Source organism: Polyodon spathula, chromosome 25 (assembly GCF_017654505.1).
Source record: "Polyodon spathula isolate WHYD16114869_AA chromosome 25, ASM1765450v1, whole genome shotgun sequence".
Lineage (NCBI taxonomy): Eukaryota > Metazoa > Chordata > Actinopteri > Acipenseriformes > Polyodontidae > Polyodon > Polyodon spathula.
In genome coordinates, this window is record NC_054558.1 from 3882744 (window position 1) to 3903547 (window position 20804).

The 20804-nt window shown below is 42.3% G+C and overlaps 1 protein-coding gene across 1 annotated transcript; it reads left to right on the forward strand.

Annotated features, from left to right (window-relative positions):
• The first annotated feature begins 438 nt into the window (after positions 1-438).
• LOC121300199 (immunoglobulin-like and fibronectin type III domain-containing protein 1) lies at positions 439-20308 on the forward strand. Its single transcript, XM_041228696.1, has 25 exons — positions 439-529; positions 1882-2004; positions 3353-3492; positions 3621-3720; positions 4777-4815; positions 5144-5189; positions 5472-5649; positions 6333-6446; positions 7064-7232; positions 7885-8157; positions 8982-9367; positions 9630-9978; positions 10096-10548; positions 11963-12087; positions 12346-12487; positions 12882-13178; positions 13644-13943; positions 14198-14371; positions 14507-14635; positions 14971-15273; positions 15664-15752; positions 15916-16108; positions 16431-16724; positions 17350-17676; positions 18671-20308. The coding sequence occupies exons 1-25, from the start codon at positions 454-456 to the stop codon at positions 18673-18675; spliced, it is 4824 nt and encodes a 1607-aa protein (XP_041084630.1). The 5' UTR covers positions 439-453; the 3' UTR covers positions 18676-20308.
• The last annotated feature ends 496 nt before the right edge of the window (positions 20309-20804 follow it).

The following is a 20804-nucleotide window of genomic DNA, read 5'->3' on the forward strand; positions in this document are numbered from 1 at the left end:
GTGAATAATAATCAAACTAACGGCTTAGAGTTTACTTAACATGTGCCCTTTTAATATTGTCTACCAGAGTGATTTCTCTTGACTGGACCGTGGAGATTTATTGGTGCCAGCAGAAAGCAGCGACTCTATTTTTCTGCAGTGTGGTTCTTGATATCTTCTATTAAAGTAAAAAACAAAGCAAAAAAAAAGCAAGAACAAAGATCTTGTGTCTGTCACAATGTTGCTAGTTCTAACAATGTGGGAAGTGTTACATCACTGTTTAGACCTAACCTTTAAAGGCGGTGTGTCTGAGATGGGTATGGGGTGTCAGGGTAACTGAAATAATAATAATACTGCAAGAATATGCTGTCAAAATAAAATGCTACCTTCTTGAGTTCCCTGCTCGTCAATGCCATACCATGCTTTTGCCATGTTTAACTGCTTCTCTCATGCTTCTTTCCACGTGCTTAAACCATGCTTTACTTGCTATGCTCAGAAGGCCATGTTACAATATTGAACTGGCAAGGAAGCGGCCCCCGGAAGACTAGAGGTAGGTGGCGAGTGCATAAAAATGCAAATGCCAGACTGAATGGATTCACTGTTCAAGTAACGATGGAACACGAAGATACTGTAATGTCATGATGTTTTACTTTACACTTCTTTGTGTTAAGAACCAGTATACTAACACATGAAATGTTTTCTTTGCCGTTAATCAGTCCGTGAATTGAGCGATAACCACAGGGCATACCTAGTGTCCAAGGAGACAGTCTTCTGAGTGGATTAAATGACAGAGAAAGTCAACATTTTCATGCTAGCGAGAGTGAAGGCTGTCTCCAAGTACACTTGATGAGTCCTCGAGTTATAGCTATTATATGACAAGTGGTTTGGTCTTTCCTTTTTTATATTTTTTGAAGGTGCTAGATTTTAATAAATCAGTCATTCGTCTCATTGACAGGTTGTTCAATGCTGTCACTAGCCCCTAGTGATCTGAAATTCAAAAGTTATTCCACTATGCACTTGTCATATAATGTTCCTGTACTAATACATTCATTATAAGAAACCACCTAGCAAAATATGATGCAATGGATAGAACATATTATACACTGACTGGCCACTGACCTGCACATTATTCAAACCAAGATTGAAGGTCTCACTGATCTGGGCCACTGCACTACATCTACTACTCATCATATTACATTGCTCTGCAGGCTTCGTCTGTTATACCTGACTTGAATTTTGCTTTCTGGTGGTCGTTTTCTGCAAACATTGACACCTGGGAGTCTTGACGGACACATTGGTCAATGCAGCTGCTGCTTTGAGGGACAAAACGGTTGTAAGGACACCCACAATCATGCCCCTTGTGAAGTCACTGAGATCCTTTTGCTGACCAATATCTGTTGCTGAACAGTACCACTCTCACACAGATAATAATGACTGGCGGGCAGGTCACATGACCACCATCATTTGCATTCTGTACATTGCTGACATCGCAAAACGTTACTAACATTTTCAAATTTTACAAATGGTACCAAGTTTTGCAGATGTTGTGTCTTGCTTTAAGGCACATGCTGTTTTGTTTCTGGTTTCTTGTGAAATCATGTGATATTGTGACCTTTCAACTGTTGCTGCTTCATGATATAGTACAGACAAAAAGTTTGGGCTTTTTGTTTTTTAATAGTTATAAAAATACTATTAAAAAAAGATGCCAAATAAAACAAGAGAACTGTTAGGAAGCTACAAAATGAAAATATGAGATTGGTATTCAGCTGATTAGACTTTCAAAAATAGATGAATGCACATATTACTCTAATTGCGGTATTTTTTTTCTTCATATTTGTATGCATTTTTATGCACGTCATTTTTTAAAATGATGATTCTGACTGTGCTATTTAATTGCTCTAGCTGGCACCAAAAAGAAATCCAGAATGGCCGGAGTGAAGATAACTCAGTTCACTGAAGACATCCCCAAAGGATGCAGCACGCCAGACTTCGAGCGCAAACCCATCCCCTTAACAATACAAGAAGGTAAGATTAGTGATTGATCTAAAGCCTGCAGCTAGTGGGGCTGGCTGATCCTGGTGTCTACAATGGGGTGTGATGTGAAGCCTCAGCTCTGAGTCACTGTACACAAGACATTGTTCTGGAGGGATACGTGACCATTCCTCATTTATAACTGCAATGCATTCATTTAATACTAACATGCCCATAATATTGTCCGTGCAGCTTTAAGAAGTGTGCATAGCATAGTCATCAAATGGCACATGACTTAGTGTTCTGTGTCACACTGTACACATTAAGTACTCTATGTACTGTACAGAAGTACCTAAATGCAGGCGTACAATTTCTCAGATTTCCCCACTGACAGGCATTTGCATTGCAGATTGCTATACATAGAGTTGTGCAGACTGTCACAGCGGGTAATAAAGTAGATATACGTGTCACTTGCAATGTGCTTGCATGGAATGTGCATTTTGAAAGCTAAGTTGATCGCCATGAGATCACTTTTTACTGTCTTGGCTGGGTTTCAATACATGCTTGTGTCTGTATTTTTACAGATACATACACAAGTAGAAAGACAGACATAGATAGATTGGCCTTTATAAAACGTTAGCGCGGTTTACATCACAAAGTGTTGTAAAGAAAATAGCTATATCTCCTCCGAAATCCATCAAGATGGATGCGGTATAACGCTGACACCCCCCTGGCTGTAGTGAACCATTCCGGGCCGTGTGACACACTAATATACATTCAAATGAGAGTCGCAGTTGGATTATCTTATAAAGAATGACACCACAGGTGTTGAAATCAGCTATTTGCTTTTCTTAATCATTGTGTAGATTGGTAAATCACAGCAGCATCAGGTCTAAATGTAAACATCTACTAGAGAGATGTGTTTGATAAGTTTAATGACTTCATAAATCACGAGACAGAAGCTTGAGAGATGTATTGTCATTGAAAAGCCCCAAGCTACTTTTTACCACATTATTAAAGAAGGACATGTGTCCCCATGTTATACATGTACTGTAAATACAATAAACAAGAAAACCACTGTGTCCTCACTTCAGTATGTAGCCAACTCTGCCTCAGGGCCTCTTGTTTAATAAACAGTGACAAAAGCTACATTCTCAAAGCTATTCCCTTCAACATGTCATTCTCACATTTCATTTTTCTTAAAGGAAAAAAAAACCCAACAAATTAATTATAATTCCAGTTCTGAGCCTCTTTACAAGCCCCTAGAGTAAATGTTTGAGTTGTTTCTTTCAATGTGTTTTGAAGCCCTGGTGACCCTTTCAATGCTAACTGCGAAGTATCTCTTCGAGCTAGGCTTTATTTCTTTGCCGTGACTTGTCTGTGTCCCTCTCCTCTTTGAAAGGTAAAACAGCCATATTTAAAGCTGTGCCCAGTGGGGATCCCAAGCCTGAGGTGACCTGGAGGAGGGCTAAGGGAGATATGGATGACCCTAAAAAGTTCAAATTCACTTACGACAAAGTCCTGAATGAGTACAGTTTACAGGTAAGAGAATAACCATGCATAGTAAACGAAACCTAACAATGCTTAAAAGGACTCTTACCCTTCACAGCTCCAGTTCCTGACAGATAGATCACTGGTTTTTAACAGCCTGGTCTTTAACTGCTCAACAGGTGATCAAAGCTAACGGAGACGATGCAGATACCTACAGATGCTATGCCAGCAATGAGTACGGAGAGGCGGTGTGCACTGTGACGCTGATTATTATTGAGCGTAAGTGGACCTGAGTGAAAGGAAACCCTTTTAACATTGCAGTCTTGCCTGTACGTAAAAGCATGTGTGTGCTTGATAAGCCTGGGTTAGCGTGAGTGGAGGACATGCTGTTCTGTTCTAGTTGCCTGCCATAGATGTTTGTAATGTAGGCTAGATCAGAACTAGATGGCTCTGGCTCTAACTTTTAAAACGCTTAGTTACATGTACTGTATCTATGGCAGGCAAATGTAACTAAAGAGGAGTCCCTAAACTCAGGTTAAAGGAACTTACATAATACAGAAAAAAAAATCAGGATAACTGCAATTAGAAGCATCCTGAGCCATTCTAAAAAAAAGGGGCATCATACCACAGTAGTGATGTCAAAAACTGATCATTCCTCTATAGGAAAATATACTTGAACTTTGACCCATTCGACTCATTGAGACCATCACTTTCAAGTCAATCACAAAATGTCTTGTTTTCAATCAGTCGACAACACTCACAGTACAGAAATGTTCATTAATGAGCAACAAAATGAGAATATGTAAAAAAAAAAAAAAAGATGTAAAGCTGGTACATTCGTATCTCAGAGAAACTGGAGAAACAGATAACGACACAGAACGTGTGTACAGCACTGAACCGCTACGTTTAAAAAAAAAAACTGTACTGCTGAACCTCGTCTTCTTTAATACTAGCATCACAAGGGAACCCATGTATTATAAAAATACAACAGATGGGCCTCAGTGAGTTATAGAAAAACTATTCCATCTCTTGTTTCTGTGACAGTTTATAAATTACTCAACATAAGGTCTCGTAACTTATGATGTCACAGAAACCCTAGATGAAATTATTTTCCTGTAACTCACTGAAGCCCATCTATTATATATATATATATATATATATATATATATATATATATATATATATATATATATATATATATATATATATATATATATATATATATAGTATATAAATGAACTGAGACGAAGAGAAATGCTATCTCTTTGACGAAGAAATGCTTCTTTACCTCAAAGATTCTTTTTCTTTCTTTCTTTCTTTCTTTCTTTCTTTCAGTTGGGCTTAAGAAGAAGACTAAACCTGAGACTAATAACGGTGATTATTACTGGATGGAGAAACAGCGCGCATCATTATAAAAAACATTTTAATAAATCTCTGCAATAGTGAAAATGGTACAAAGTTATTAAACGATAACACCAAATATTAATTTTAAACCCCCCCCTTTTTATACCTTGGGATCTCAATGTCCTATAGAAAACACAACAACAAAAACAGGTTTGTCTTATAATATCTACGGTAGGGTTACAAGTAGTTTTTTTCAATTAATTAATTTGTATCCATTAAATGTGTTTTCATATATTCATTAGTGGGTTTTACATTGACACTATGTCAAATGATCAGCACAACTACACTTTTTTTTCAGCTGGAAGCAAGGACCCTACAGAGTTCAGAAAGCTGTTGAAGAAAACGTAAGTCGACTGTGGTCACGTGATGACCATGTTATGCATCTCTTAGGGGTGGATTCCAGCAAAAAAGACTCATGTTGATGACTCATGTTATTTTGACATTAAAAACCTGTTATAGGTTCAATACCCCTTCAGCAAATCGTGACTCATATGGATAGCTTGCGGTGAAAGTCAGGTGTTTCGTAGGGTTGAGATGTTCTACAAGCCTGGTTTTAACAATGCATTGTGTTGCACACGTGACCCTTTAGCCCTGGTCAGTCAGCCTCATTCTATTCATATTTGCAGGACTTGTACCAGAGTCAAACAGGAGAAGATGTCAGAGGAAAAAATGTGGGAGCTCCTGATGAGCGCAGATAAGAAGGACTACGAGCGGATCTGCATTGAGTACGGCTACACAGACTTCCGTGGCATGCTCACTAAACTGAACCTGATGAAGAAGGAGAGAGAGGAAGAGCAGGCCAAGGTATGAGAGAGCTCCTCCAGCTGCCTGCTGTACACAGCGCTTACAGAGAGAACTCTACACAGAGAAACGTGTTGTTCATAAAGCATCCGCTATCCTCTAGCTTACAATATCCTTATTCTTTCTTCACAAGAATAACTGGTATAATTTACATGTATTGAACTGTACCAAAATATTAGTTAGCGCAGTTGTTGGTGTACCATAAAGCTTAAAACTATTTTTTTATCTTTTTTTTGGGGGGGGGGGGGGGGGGGGGGGGGGGGTTAGGGTTAGGGTTGGGGGGGATAAGCCACTAAGACAACAGTAAGGTCCCATTGCAGGACCCAATAGTGAGGTTCAATATTATACAGTAGCCTTGAATCATACATTGAATCAGACATACAACATACAAACATACAACCAACAGTAATTTAATTCCATCCTCGGTCATAAACCATGATGCTGGTTTCACAGATCCTGATGAGCACTAATCTAAGACTACCTGATGTTACTTTAGATAAGGTCCAAGATTTGTGCTAATAATAGGTCTGTGGAACCAGCTGTAAGAAACCAGTTTGGCTGGACCTGTGTTTTACCTTCATGTCATGTCATCGCTCATTCACTAACCTTTCTTTCCTCTATCAATCTCTAGCGTAATCACACAAGTTCTCCCTTCCTCATTCCCTCTCTCCCTCTAACTCACCAAGTACATTGAAGCCATCAGTAACCTAAGACATATCCAAGTAAACAGTGAAGGCTCGGCAGAGTTTGAAATTGAGATGGAGCTCAAAGATCTCAACAGCAGGATATTCCTGTACAAGGTGAGTTTGGTGCACCTGCATTGCTATTGAGGGGTCTTTGAACTTGGCCTGCAGCGGTGCTGCAGCAAATCAAAGACTCTGCTGATGGTCTGTACGGTACTTTGTATAAATAACAGTGGCTTAATTGTGCGAGCTGATGTCTGCTTTTGAATGTGAATCTACAGTGTTCCACAAAGCTGCTACATTGATACATATCAGCTGTGCTCTATTTAGAGGTAATAGCATTGCTGTGGCATGTTCCAAGGCAAGAACAGAACTGGATTGCGAAAAAGCATGACACCCGGGGGCTATTTAAAGTTGTTTGTTTACGTACCTTCGTTGGCGTGAAACTATCATTGCAGTCCTATGAAAGGGGCTCAAGCACCCACTGGACGTGTTTAATCAGTAAGCAGTGGATTTGGAACTGGTGTCCTCAATTAGTGTAATCACTCAGCCTTGCTGTTCCATTATTGAGTAATAACAGCACAGCTGACCTCTATAGAAAACAATGGGAGAGCGGTGTCCGGCTGTTGTATAATGCAACACACTGATAGAGCCTGGTGTTCATGCTCTCTTTGATTCAGTAGTTGCTTCATACCCAGGCTATGCTGGGGTCTAACAGGTGCTCTTTTTTACAGGATGGGGTGATGATTCCTTATAGCACCGATATGGAGATGAAGCACAACCTGAAAAAGTTTGGCAAAAAGTACATCTTCTCGATCAACAGCCTAATGCCAGAAGATGCAGGGTTATACCAGGTGGATGTGGAGAGTACCAATGTCTTCTCCACTGACCTGCCAACAAAGTGTAAGCAGATCTTCCCTCCACAAAGCAGCTTTGTGACATTGAATGAGGGCTGCTGATGACAAAATATTGCGTTTGCACTTTTCAATTCAACTACAGCACACACAAAATAAAAAAGACAAATCAGCTGTAACTTCAAAGCGCTCAATCATAAAAATATAACATTTCAGCTAGTGTCAAAACTAGAGCCTTCTTTAGAAATCATTCATCCAAAACATTAGGGACCAAACCCTGTTTAGACTTGCCTGTACAACTAAATAACCTCTTGAAACATTACAAGGGTGCAGTGTGAAAATGTTGCTTAGTAAAATGAACCAGTTTTGACAAAGCAAAATCAAATCCCTCAATATCCAATGGGTGGCACTGAAGACACTTGCAGAGAAACCTAATCTGGTGTATTGATTCACAAGGTATTTGTTCCATAAAGACCAAGATGTTTGTTTAGTTTTTCTCAGACCCAAAAGTTTTGCTAACCAAAGTTTTTGTAATCCTTTGACTGGGTTAAAATTGATAGTAATGCTATGATCTGCTAATGGTAGTTTTATTCCTGTCAATAAAGTGCTATTGTAATTGTATAATAACTGTATTTTCCAGTCAATTATATACAGGTGAAAAAGGGTGATGATGAATAGTACTCTTTTTAATTTTCCTGCAGTTATACCTGTGAACTTTGCGAGTCCGCTGAAGGAGGTGAAGTGCAAAGAGCGTGACGACGTCATGTTTGAGTGCATTATCACCCACCCCCTCCCCAAACTGGTCTGGATGTTCAAGAACAAGCAACTCGAGGCCGGGGAGAAGTTTCAGTTTGCAGTGTCGGAGGATAAGCTCACTCACAGGATGGTGGTGAAGGACGTCATGCCTGTAGACAAGGGTATCTACTCAGTGGCGGCTGGCATTCGCTCCTCTAGCGCCTGGCTCCTGGTGGAAAGTAAGTTGGCAAGCCATTCTGCTTTTTTTTATTGTACTGTTTGCCTTTGAAATTCCTTCAAAATTCATAGACCACTAAGACCACATCCTCAGTACTTTCTCAGAACAGTGCCAATCAATCCTGTTTAACTGCATTGTTTTGGGTGATGCACCTGGCTCTTCATCTGCCCTCAGTGTTAATGTTAATGCCAACCACATCAAGACATGGCGGTCTTCATGGACATTTGGCTTTCCTTAAACATGAAAAATTGCTCCTTGGTTTTTGGTTTTACAGAACTTCAGATTGTGTATTTGGATCTTTTCATATAGCTTAAGTGCATATGTTTACCTCATTTCTCAGACACTTTATATTTGTTGTAAATCCTTGCACTTGCCAAACCCCGTTCCTTACCTCTAAACCCATATATCACATTTCTGTTAAGCATACATATCCATATTCTGTGCTCCCTGATTCTGGTATTCTAACGCAGATGGGCATTGCATAGAATGGTTTACCAAGTGAAGTTGTACAGCTAAACATGACAGACCAAACTGCCTCCTTCTTAATGGTCTTTAAAGTGTAGTTTGTCCCTTTCTATGTTAATCTTATTAAATGATCTACAGTACAAAGAGGCTAGCTGAAGAAGTGACATCAGAGAAAACTGCCAAGCCTTATCCCTAATCTAATCCCGACTAATATCTGTTTTTTGGCGACCAAGAACATATCACCATTTTCACTCCCATACACTTGCCTCTATCAACCACCATTTCATCTTCCTTTTTTATCCCTCTCCTTGCTCTCCCACCATCTGCTGCTGCGCTCACTCCACCTCTTCACTGGTTAAGCTGAAGAAAGCATGGACCCGAGTATCCAAGGCAAGAAGAAGCCAAAAAAAGGCCAGGCGATTGATATAAATGCAGGGCTTACAAACCAGCCAGTTGATGGGATCCTGTATAACTTCTTGAAGTCTCTCGGGGATGGGTCTGGGGCTGGTGATGGTGCAGGGTTAGGGTCTGGGGGACAGAATAGCACAGATGGACTAGATGGCAGTGACGGATTGGGAAAGGAGGGTGCTGGGATGGGTGGCAAAGGGGGTTTAGGAGATGGGCAAGCTGGTCAAGGAGGAATGGGAGATGGGAAAGGAGGAATGGCGGGGCTAGGAATTGGAAAGGGCAGCCTTGGAGATAAGGGTGAGTTAGGAGATGGAAAGGGCAGTCTTGGAGGCGGGGGGGCTAGGAGATGGAAAGGGCAGCCTTGGAGATAAGGGTGGGTTAGGAGCTGGAAGGCAGGGCAGTCTTGGAGGGCTAAGGGACAGGGCAGGGGAGGGGGGGCTAGGAGATGGAAAGGGCAGTCTTGGAGGCAAGGGTGGGCAGGGGGGGCTAGGAGATGGACAGGAGATGGACAGATGGGGCTAGGAGACTAGCCCTGGAGGCAAGGGTGGGCAGGGGGGGCTAGGAGATGGACAGGGCAGCCTTGGTGGCAAGGGTGGACAGCTAGGAGATGGACAGGGCAGCCTTGGAGGCAAGGGTGGACAGTTGGGGCTAGGAGATGGACAGGGTGGCATTGGAGGCAAGGGTGGACAGATGGGGCTAGGAGACGGACAGGGTAGCCCTGGAGGCAAGGGTGGGCAGGGGGGGCTAGGAGATGGACAGGGCAGCCTTGGAGGCAAGGGTGGACAGATGGGGCTAGGAGATGGACAGGGCGGCCTTGGTGGTAAGGGTGGACAGATGGGGCTAGGAGATGGACAGGGCGGCCTTGGAGGCAAGGGTGGACAGATGGGGCTAGGAGATGGACAGGGCAGCCTTGGTGACAATTCCAAATGGACAGGGCGGGGCCTTGGTGGTAAGGGTGGAGATGGGCTAGGAGATGGACAGGTGGACCTTGGAGGCAAGGAGTGGACAGATGGGGGCGTAGGAGATGGACAGGGGATATAGCGAGACTTGGTGGCTAAGGTGACAGATGGTGGACAGATGGGGCTAGGAGATGGACAGAACGGCATTGTAGGCAAGGGTGGACAGATGGGGCTAGGAGATGGACAGGGCAGCCTTGGTGGTAAGGGTGGACAGATGGGGCTAGGAGATGGACAGGACGGCATTGTAGGCAAGGGTGGACAGATGGGGCTTGGAGTCCTTGGGAATGGCTCAGGAGCAAAAGCTGGGAGGGGGCTAGGTGATGGTTCAGTCCTTGGCAAAGTAGGAGCTGGAGGTTTAGGTGTAGATGGAACAGGCTCTGGGCTGGGTGGATCTGGGTTATCTGGAGATGGGACAGGCCAGGGTGGTCTTGGGAGGTCTGGACACTCTGGATCAGGAGGAAAGGATGGATCAGCGCTGGATGTCAGCGGACTTACAGATGACCAGAACAGGAAAAACAGGCGAGCAGGACGCGGCCCCCTGATTGAAGATACCATCACTGGTATGGAAGTCACTGCTGCATGGAAACTGATTTGAGAAATCTTTTAGGGGTTTATAGAGACACTTCAAGTACAGAAATGCTCATAGGTTAGGGAAAGTCCATTGGGGCTGGTCTAACTCACCAAGACCAGTTTGACAGGTTTAGTTTTTGTTGTTCTGTGGTCGATTGCTTTTTTGCTGTATTACACGTATCGTTATTGGATTTCACTTTTTTTTTTGTAACTCTGCTTATGCAAGTAATACAATAAATGTGTCATTCCATTTCAACTAAACCAAATGGTTCACATGCCGTCTTGGCGGTGTTCCTGGTTCGAAAGCAGATGAGGCAGTGATTAGGCGCTTATTTTATTTCCTTTAAAAAATGCAGTATGTATTGCACTGAAAATCCACATCTGTGAGTGTGTGTAAATTGTTTGGTTGTGTACGCATGCAGCACTTACGTGTAGCTATGTAGGTCAGTGAATGAGATAGCTGAGTGATTAAGCATGGAAATGGGTGACAGCTAAAATACAAACAAAACGTGAGTGAGCTGTAAAGGCAGAAGAACAAATGCATCGGAGAACACAAGTTTACCAGCTTACAGAGGTTTTCTTTACAACATGATGTTTGTTTCAGAATCTGGAAAAGCTGTGCAGATTTACAATTTGCTGTACGAAGGACTCATCACGTCGCAGCCCTTTTGACTGCGCAAAGTGGTTGCAGCTGTTGCTCATACTTTAAATACAGACTGCATTCACAAAACTGGATACATTTACATTTAAGTAGATGTGCTGAGTTTGTACCTCTATGCAAGAGGTTTAAAAAAATCAAAAGCTACATCGTTCGTACATCCATCCTCTCAACCAACAGACAACCAGAGACGGACAATTATATAGAGAGATGCAGGTATGTGACAGTGTGAGGCATTAGAAGGCTGTACACCTTTCCAAAAAAGACTTGTTGCACAGGGTAGGAGACCCACAACTGTGACCAAAAATGTTCTGCCTTTAAAAAAAAAAAAAAAAAAACTTTTACATTTTACAGAACTGTCTCTTTAGTCATAGTCACCCCCCCTTACTGACTCTCCATTAAAACTACGTTATTTGGTGACCTTTCCATGAATTCTTGGTTCTTTACCACACCTCGCCCGTGAAATGTACAAAAAATGACTGTACCAAAATCGTAGCCTTACCAATGATTTACATGGGCACGGCTCTGATTCAAACGTGGGCAGGATCAATCAGGAATGGGCGGAGTCATGGCACAAGTGGGTGCTATTGGTCAGAAATGTATTTTATCAGAACTTCTGGTTATGGTACCTTTCTATGCGACCCCACACACTCCTCCTCTCCTGAGGAGGTAGATTGCTCTAATGGTTTAAGCAAGCACTTTTTGCCAGAAATCATTTCTAATTGTAGTTTCTCTTTGCTCTATAGAGCCGGTGGTCCATTTCACCAGAGGGCTTTTTGATATCCAAGCTCGAAAGGGCCACTCAGCTGAGCTGGCCTGTGCTTTGAGCAGTGCAGAGTCAGATGGTACTTGGTTTAAAGATGGTGTAAAAGTAAGTCCTAACCTGATAACGAAGCAGCAAGATTATTCTGCACCTTCTGTTTACCTTTTTTTTTTAGATATTACAAGTTTTTGGATGGTTCTGTCTTCCCAATATTGGGTTTTGTTCATTTGTTTTGAATATCAAACTACAGAAGAACCAACGCAAACAGCATAAAACAGGAATTTGTAAAGATGACATTACAACCCAGTTATTTGTTTAAAATGCAAATATCATCATCTTTGTGTGTGTGTGTGTGTGTGTGTCCAGCTGCAGTCCAGCGAAGGGTTGAGCGTCTGTAAAGACGGCTCCGTCCACAAGCTGGTCTTCTCTAACATCCAAGACTCAGACGCTGGAAAGTATCGCTTTGAGGCAGAGGGACACAAAACTGAATCACATGTCGTTGTGACAGGTATGTCAGCCTATCTGTCTATCTCTTATATTATTATGTATGCTGAATAACATGTTTTATATATTGTATATACTGTAAAGTTTATAGTAAACATCGTGGAGTCAACTTATTGTATGTATGTGTGTTTGTATGACCCATAAACCAGACATTTTGACTCTGTAGTCAATCTAATTAAAAAAAATTAGGTAGTAAGAACATTTAATAGTTTCCCCCTTGCATCTCTGCTATTCAATTATAAATAGTTGGAATGGATGAAGGCAGAAACAGTTGATATTTGGATTATCTTGACATCTAGAGTGTGTAGGTTTTTAAAGCGCCCTGGATTGCTTGTTCATGAAGAATATTTTATAAATGGGACTGGTATGGTACGATTTGGTTCCTTGCTGCCCTTCAGATCCTCCGGAGATTGACAAGGAAGAGTTGGCTCGACTGGCAAAGGAGCCCCTGGTGGTGAAGGCGGGGCAAAATGCTGCGATCAAGGTGCCGTTCAGTGGCCGGCCACCCTTCAAGGTGTCCTGGTACAAGGATGCAGACGAGCTGTCAGAAGACAACCGCACAGTCGTGGAGAAGGGGCCCGACCACACCCGCCTGCTCATTGGCAAATGCCAGCGCAAGGACTCCGGCGAGCTCAAACTCAAGCTGAAGAACGAAAGTGGCACCGCTGAGGCTGTCACCAAGCTCATCGTTCTAGGTAAGGGCTGCATCCAGAACACTGTGCAAGGGATCTTCAGCTTGACTGAGTCCTAAATACTCCAGAAAGTACAAAGGCCATATTTGGTGTTTACTCCTGTCTATAAGGAGAAGAAACACTTTAACAATTTTACAAAACCAGAACCAAAGTCCTGCTATATAACTTGAGGTCTCTTAAGCACTCTTAAGTGGTTTGTTTTGGACAGATACTGGACAGACACTGTAAAAGGTAGATAAACTTTTTTCTTTAGATAATGTATCAGCTGGAAAAAAAATGGCTGATAAAACAATCAAATGCCCCGCACTGTACTCCGCTGGAAAGCCCATAAGAAGCATGAACAATATCTGCAAGCATTTTGTTTGTATGTGACAGTGCTGCTGCACAGCTGAAGGGGCGCAGGTCGTCCACTGGAACCAAAACAAGATGTTAGAAAATCTTAAATTAGGAGACATTTGTCTCTTTCAGACAAGCCTACGCCACCCCAGGGCCCAGTGGAAGTGCTGGACAGCTCCGCTAATCGCATCGAGATCAAATGGAGGCCCCCTCGGGACAATGGCGGGAAACCCATTGAGAAGTACATCCTGGAGAGGCAGCAGGTGGGACGCAACACCTGGATGAAGATGGGCGAAGTCTCTGGTGACACGACCACCTTCGCCACAGACAAGGTGGAGCACGGCAAGAAATACTGCTTCCGAATTTGGGCCACCAGCACTGAGGGGATCAGCGATGCCCTGGAGACTGATGACATCACTGCCGGTACCAAAGGTGAGTCTGACCACCTGCAAGAGTCCCAGTCACACTGTGCTCCCCAGGTATGATGACCTGGAATATGTTCATCCATATTTCAAACAACGACTGCAGTTGTGCTAAAGTGTAACTAGGTTCAAGTTTTCACCCTCAATTAGTTTTGTATTGAATGTTAAGAATTAGCTCCTGTCTGTCACTAAAGATATCAATGCTAGGGAACACTAATGCTCAGTCGTTGTTTCTTCGTGCTGATTCTATCGTCTCTCTCTTAGCCTTCCCCGGACCTCCAGCCCCACCAAAGGTAGTTGCTACCTCTTGCAAATCCATCACCCTCTCCTGGTCTCCCCCGCACAACACAGGAGGCACCCGAATCGCTTGCTACATCCTGGAAAAGCGGAAAAAGGGGAGCAGCATCTGGTCAGCTGCCACAGAAGAGCCCATTAAAGGTCAGTGGTCACGATTTTAGTGAAGGGTTCTAATACAGTACAGGGCATGTGTACAGTTTACTATCAACATTGTGTTAACTGTGTATTAAGTACTGTGGTACTACAACAAAAAAACACTTTGAGTCTGTATTGCAGGCTTGAAGCACACAGTGACTGATGTGGTGGAAGGGATGCAGTACGAGTTCCGCGTGGCAGCGGTCAACGTCTCTGGGACAGGCGAGCCCAGCGTCCCTTCTGACTTTGCCTTTGCCCGGGACCCCATGAGTAAGTATCAATAGACTACTTTCCAACTGTAGTAACTAAGTGACTGGAAAGTAAAGCTGCTCTATTTCATCTTTGAAGTTCATCATTTAAGGAAACTTGGCAGTAAAAACAGATTTTCAATCACATCCCAGATACTACGGTGGTGTTAGGGGATGTGCTCCAGGAAATCACTATATTTTTTGTCCTGACTGCTAAAAGGCAAAAAAAATAACAGTATAATAATAACAGTATAATAAGTATAAATCAATCAATAAATAAATAGATACAAATTTGAAAGCTATTTAAATGTGTAGTATAAGAGCCCTGAACAGCAGTTTGTGTGTTCTTGGTTTCAGAGCCCCCAGGCATGGTGAACGACTTCAAAGTGACTGACTCTACATACACCACCCTGTCTCTGTCCTGGTCCAAGCCCAGCACCGATGCAGGCGATGAGGCTAAGGGCTACTATGTGGAAGTGATGCCTGAGGACAGCGGCACCTGGCTGCGTTACAACTCGTCTCCCACCAACACCACCTCATACACCATCAAGGGACTCAAGTCCATGCAGATGTACTTTGTGCGGGTGATTGCTGTCAATGACGGAGGGCTAGGGGAGCCCAAAGAGCTGGATAACTACATAATTGCTATGCCACCACCAGGTGAGTGTGTATTCACACACACACACACACACACACACACACACACACACACACACACACACAAGCCACGAATTCATGTATTTAACAAGGTTGCTTAAAGGTTTATTATTTCCAGTAGCTAAGAACACTCACAAGCTGCAGCAGAATTAATTATAATGGTAGGTGGCATAACAATTCACTCGTCTTTACATCTTAACCAGCGATGTACTGTATCTCCTGTAAAATTCCAACCCATTTTTTCTGAATGCTACCGTATATTCAGTTTTGTACTCTGAATATTAACTATTAAACTGGAACAATGCCCAGGGAATATCAGCTTATTTTTTTCAGTAATTAGGAGAATTCTCTATCAGGTGCCCTTGTGAGTCTCTCTCTGTCTGCTTCTTTCAGTGAGACCACGCTTCCTCAATGAATCCAGCCTCAAAAGCTTCATGGTGGTAAAGGCGGGCAACACTATTCGGGTTAACATTAACTTCGAGGTGAGCCGCAACACAAAACAGAACACACTCTTAGCCGGGCACGGGGCAAGCACGCAAAGAATACTGTGACGGGGACATAGTGCACGTTCGTCATGAGGTCTGGTCTAAATGGCTTAAATTGCTGTAGATTTGTAGTGATGTATGCTGGCCTCCCCGATTCCAGGCCTCCCCGATTCCAGACGTGATCTGGATGAAAGGTGGCTCTTCCGTGTCCAAGCGAGCCACGATCACCAACGCAGACGGACTGTCCCAGCTCCTGATCCCCACATCCGAACATTCCGACTCCGGGGTCTACACCATCATGGTTAAGAATTACTTCGGCCAGGAGTGCTTCAGCTTTGAGATTTGCGTTACAGGTACTGTAACACCCTGCTGTAACAATCACTACCGTTACATCTTTTACTTGCTATTAGACACAAGAAGGAACTAGATACCTGGAAGCATTGCTGCTGTCATATTGTAATGATGCACTTAAATTGTACATATCCCACTTTAAAGTAAATTAAACAAGCAAAGCACCAAAAGGCAGTAGTGAGCCGGTCATCGTTAAGGATAACTGAGTAGATACAATGGAATTATTGTACGCAGAGCCAGTCAGAGTCACAGTCTCTGTGTGGATCTGGTTGATGGTGTAGCCATGCGGGAGAGTGTTAAAGCATTGCTCTGTGTTTTATGTAGACGACCCAAAGCCTCCAGGTCCGGTTGAGCTGGATGAGAAGGTCCCAGGCACAGTGACAATATCCTGGGAGCCCTCTCCGGATGAAAAGCGGGATGAGCAGCTGCACTATCTGGTGATGAAGCGGGACTCCAGCAAACCGTCCTGGCACATGGTGGCAGACAACATCTTCAACAACAAGTTCACAGCAGTCATCGTGAGCGACCGCCAGTATTACTTCAGGGTCTTTGCCAAGAACGACATTGGCATCAGCACAGCCTCCGACTCCCCGGCCTGGGGCATCACCAAGCAAAAAGGTAGGACTTTCTTTCACCTTCTAAATGTTCACGTCAAGGTAGCGTCTAGAAACAAGTCAAATGCTAATTTCCTCTTTGATAGCTCGCGAAAGGGAATGTCAAAGTTTAAAGAGTCTCCTTTATCCAGTAGAGATCCCCAGTCCAGCTCAAGGCATTACAGCATGTACTTTAAACTGGATTAAAGAATTATCACAGCATTTTACAGACATATGCTTTAACATCTGATTAGTCAATGCACCCTTGCCCCAAAGATTGTGATGAAAAGCACAATATAGCCACTACAGTAACAAGGAGATCAATGGGATTGAAACGTAAAAACAAGGCTTCCAATCAGCTATGTAATAAGGGTAAGTGATGACAAGTTAGACATAATTTTAATCCCAAGAAAAGCTGAATAATCCAAGCGTACTGGATGTGTAGCCAAGTAACAAATAGCCCGCCAGCATCTTTTCATCTTTACATTCAGCTGGAGTCACTAAAGTTTAATTTAATGCAAGTAAAAATCTGCTTTACAATACTATTTAAAAAATGTACACCAGGGAATGACATACTGAAACATCTGTCATACATGCTGCCAACAAACACTCTGGGCAATCACAGTTTTCTTTGTCGTGCTTGATTTCAGAAAAATTTACAGTGAAGATGCCCATCTACAAGCAGACTGATCCAAGGCAGGCCCCAAAGTTTACCATACGGCTGAAGAACCACACAGTGCCGCGTGGGTACCCGTGCAACATGAGCTGTGCCGTGAAGGGCAACCCAGCGCCAACTGTCACCTGGTACCGCAACAACATCAGCATCATGGATAACGCGCAGTACTACACTTCAAACATCTGCGGAGTCTGCTCTATGCTTATCTCCAACGTCAGCCCCAAAGACAGTGGCGAATACAGCGCCATAGCTGAGAACTGCATGGGCAGAGCTGAGTGCACCACCAGACTCAACGTTACAGGTACCTTCATCATAGAAGCGCCAGACTTACACAACTTCACATTAAAAACTACAATGTTTTGCATCACCCTATAGAATTAGCACATTTTGCTTCATAAATGAAACCTGCTGAATAATGGTACGTTAACATATTGAATTACATATGGTTTTGTAGTTTTCCACATACTTAACTGACAAAAAATTAAAAAATGCGACATTTCAAAATCTAACATGAAATACTGTACTACTATTATGGCTTCTGGTAATCCTAAAATTCTAGGTGATGCAAAAATTTTGGCCATAGCTGTAGACTTGTAGGTGACTTTACTGTAGAAACATCTGACCTACTGTCAGAGGCAACGTCACTGTAGAAAAGCCTGAGCACCAACCAGTTTCACACAGGGCACATCGACTGCTCCTTACAGTGGCAAACTTCATTGCAACTTAAACTAGCACTCCTTAAAAACATGCTTCTAAAATAGATTCTTCAGTCCTTAAAATAAACGGTTTGTAATGATAATGTATCTTCCTGTAATTTATAATACAGAAATGCATACATACATATTTATTTTGTTGTGCAGTTTCATTTTACAGTACATTATTCTGTGCACAAGCTTGCTACCTAGCGCACCTACTGTTTTTATATTTTCTTGTTTGATGTTTGTTTCTATGAAAGATATTTTAAGGCTGACAACATGAAAACCTTGTTTATTTGATTTGAAAATGTGCAAGCACCTTCATCACTGAGGGAAAGAAAAAAAAAATCAGACCGCTATATCAAAGAATTCCTGGTATTAATATCAAATTAATTTGAGAGCACACATTGGCGTGATTTAACCAGTCATTTGTGTTCTTGCACGGATCAAAATGAGAAAATAAAGCTTGCTTTTCTTTACTTTTCCATAACGTTTTTAACAGTGCATTAAAACATACTCTTGCCTGAAATAGCCCTCAAATGCAATGACACGTATCGGTGCCCTGTATCCTAACTGTATCTTTTTCTTCTTTTTTTTCAGAATAAAACTGCAGCCATGCAGTAGAGAATTGGCCTGCTTCCTTTCTGTGCTCTCTTTTCTAACTATACCATTTCCCGAAATTCCTGCAAAGCTTGAGTTTTCTGTAGAAATAAGTAATCAACTAAATGAAAATGATTTATGTATATAGTTTAACACTTGCTCTTGTGTGATACTGTATGGGCAATGTAATGAAATTATGAATTAGCCATGCATGTGTTGGAGGCGTGTGAAGTTTGGTTGCAGATGAGAAAGATTTCAGTTGGAGCCTTCAGTGCATGATAAGTATATGATGAAGTTTTTACAAGCGGATGAGTTCTCATTAGTTAGGTATTTCATGCATATGGGAAATCTCTTACAAGAGAGTATAAGAGATATGCATGCCTGACTGCAGTTGCTTTCTATCATTACATGTATGACTAAATTGTATTTTTGTAATTGCGCACACAATTTACAATGATCATGAACAATTTATGGATTTTTTTCAGGTTGACTCACAAGGAATAAAGTTAACAGGGTCTTACTCTGACTAGACACCATAACTAAACCTTAGATGAGTCTGATACTGTACCTTGGCACATGCAAGTTCAGTTCTATGCCTGCTGTTTCTACAGTACTGAGTGCTGTGGAAACTTGTGGCTATTTGCACTGCTGGCTTCAGTAGTGGAGATGGTGTTTGGGGCTCCAGGTAGGTGAACAGTAAACCAGAGGCACCACAAGTGTCTGGGCTGAGCCACAGTATCTAGAAAACAAATGAGTCTTTTGCTTTAAGTTTTAAACAACAGGTAGATTGTCTTTACCTTTTGTTACATACCCATCAAAACATACATGCACGGTAGACTCAAGCAAAGTGCTGATTTAGGGGTCTAGTGGCTCGCCTGGTAGAAGCACAGCCACATGGTACGCAGGGCTAGTCGTACAACGCGGGTTCGTGTCTTCACTGGGGACTCCGAAGCGATCGTTGCATTGGCTCTGGCGCTCCCGTGGGTTAGGGAGGTAAAACCTGCAGGGGCTGTTTCTCCTCATCGCTCTACAGCAAACACTACTGGCCAGATGCCCAGTGTGCTCAGAGCGGACCCCTGCAGGGCTGGCATTTTTCCCTGGGTGATAAAGGAAGTCAGCTTGGTCGTGGGATTGGAGGATGCCCACTGAATCTTAGTGTCTCCTGAGCCATGTGGGGAATTGCTCCGGTGAGGAGAAAAGTGATTGAGCATTCCAAATTGGGAGAAAATCAGGGGGGGGGGAATTATAATTGGACATACTAAATTAAAAAAAAAAGAAAGTTCGTAGCCACTATAGAAGAAATTGCAAACGAACAGAATCGTTTTAAATATGCTTTGAGTTTTAATATATGATCAGAATTAATTACTTTTGAAATTAATCTTGTTGTATCCAATATTTTGCTCACCTTTTTATGCAGCTAATTTATAAATGTATGTGATTATTTATTTTAAGGAGCAGTTGATAGATTCCATCAGATTGCATCCCTGCTTTCTGTTTTTGTGCAGTGACTGACAGCTGGAGTGTCGCTTTCTGATTGTTACACTTGAATGTTAATGAATTAAACGACTGTACAGCGATGACTTGTCATTGGAAATTGCATCAAAGTTTATGAAAATAAATATTAAAATGAAAAAAAAACTGTGCCTGTTCTATTTGTAAACTGTTGGCTACCCCTTTTGTTTTTTCATGCACCTCTTTCCAAATATAAGAAAGTTGGCCTCATTCCTAATTTGTAGGACACATATGTCCCTTGTACCGCCAAGGGTTAAAAGTGTTATTGGAGTGTCGTTAGTAAAAGCATCCACACATGCGAGTCTGGTAGATAGATACACATGCTATTTTAATGATTGAAACAGTGCCTGTGTTAACGGACACCAGTTTAGATAGCTACTTCATTTTTTTCAATATTGTTTCAATATTTAATCAAGCGATGTGAATGATGTATATGTTGTTACAGTAAGCAGTGTCAACAAAGCAAAGGAAATATACTAAGTGCAAAATATGAACAGATGCCTTCCTCAAAGGAGGCACAACGTTTGTGTAGTGTCCTGTTGACAACATGCCTTGTGCATTAAAAACAAAATAATGATGTGGTTATTTATTGATTTACACTGTACTATAAAGCCTGGTAGCA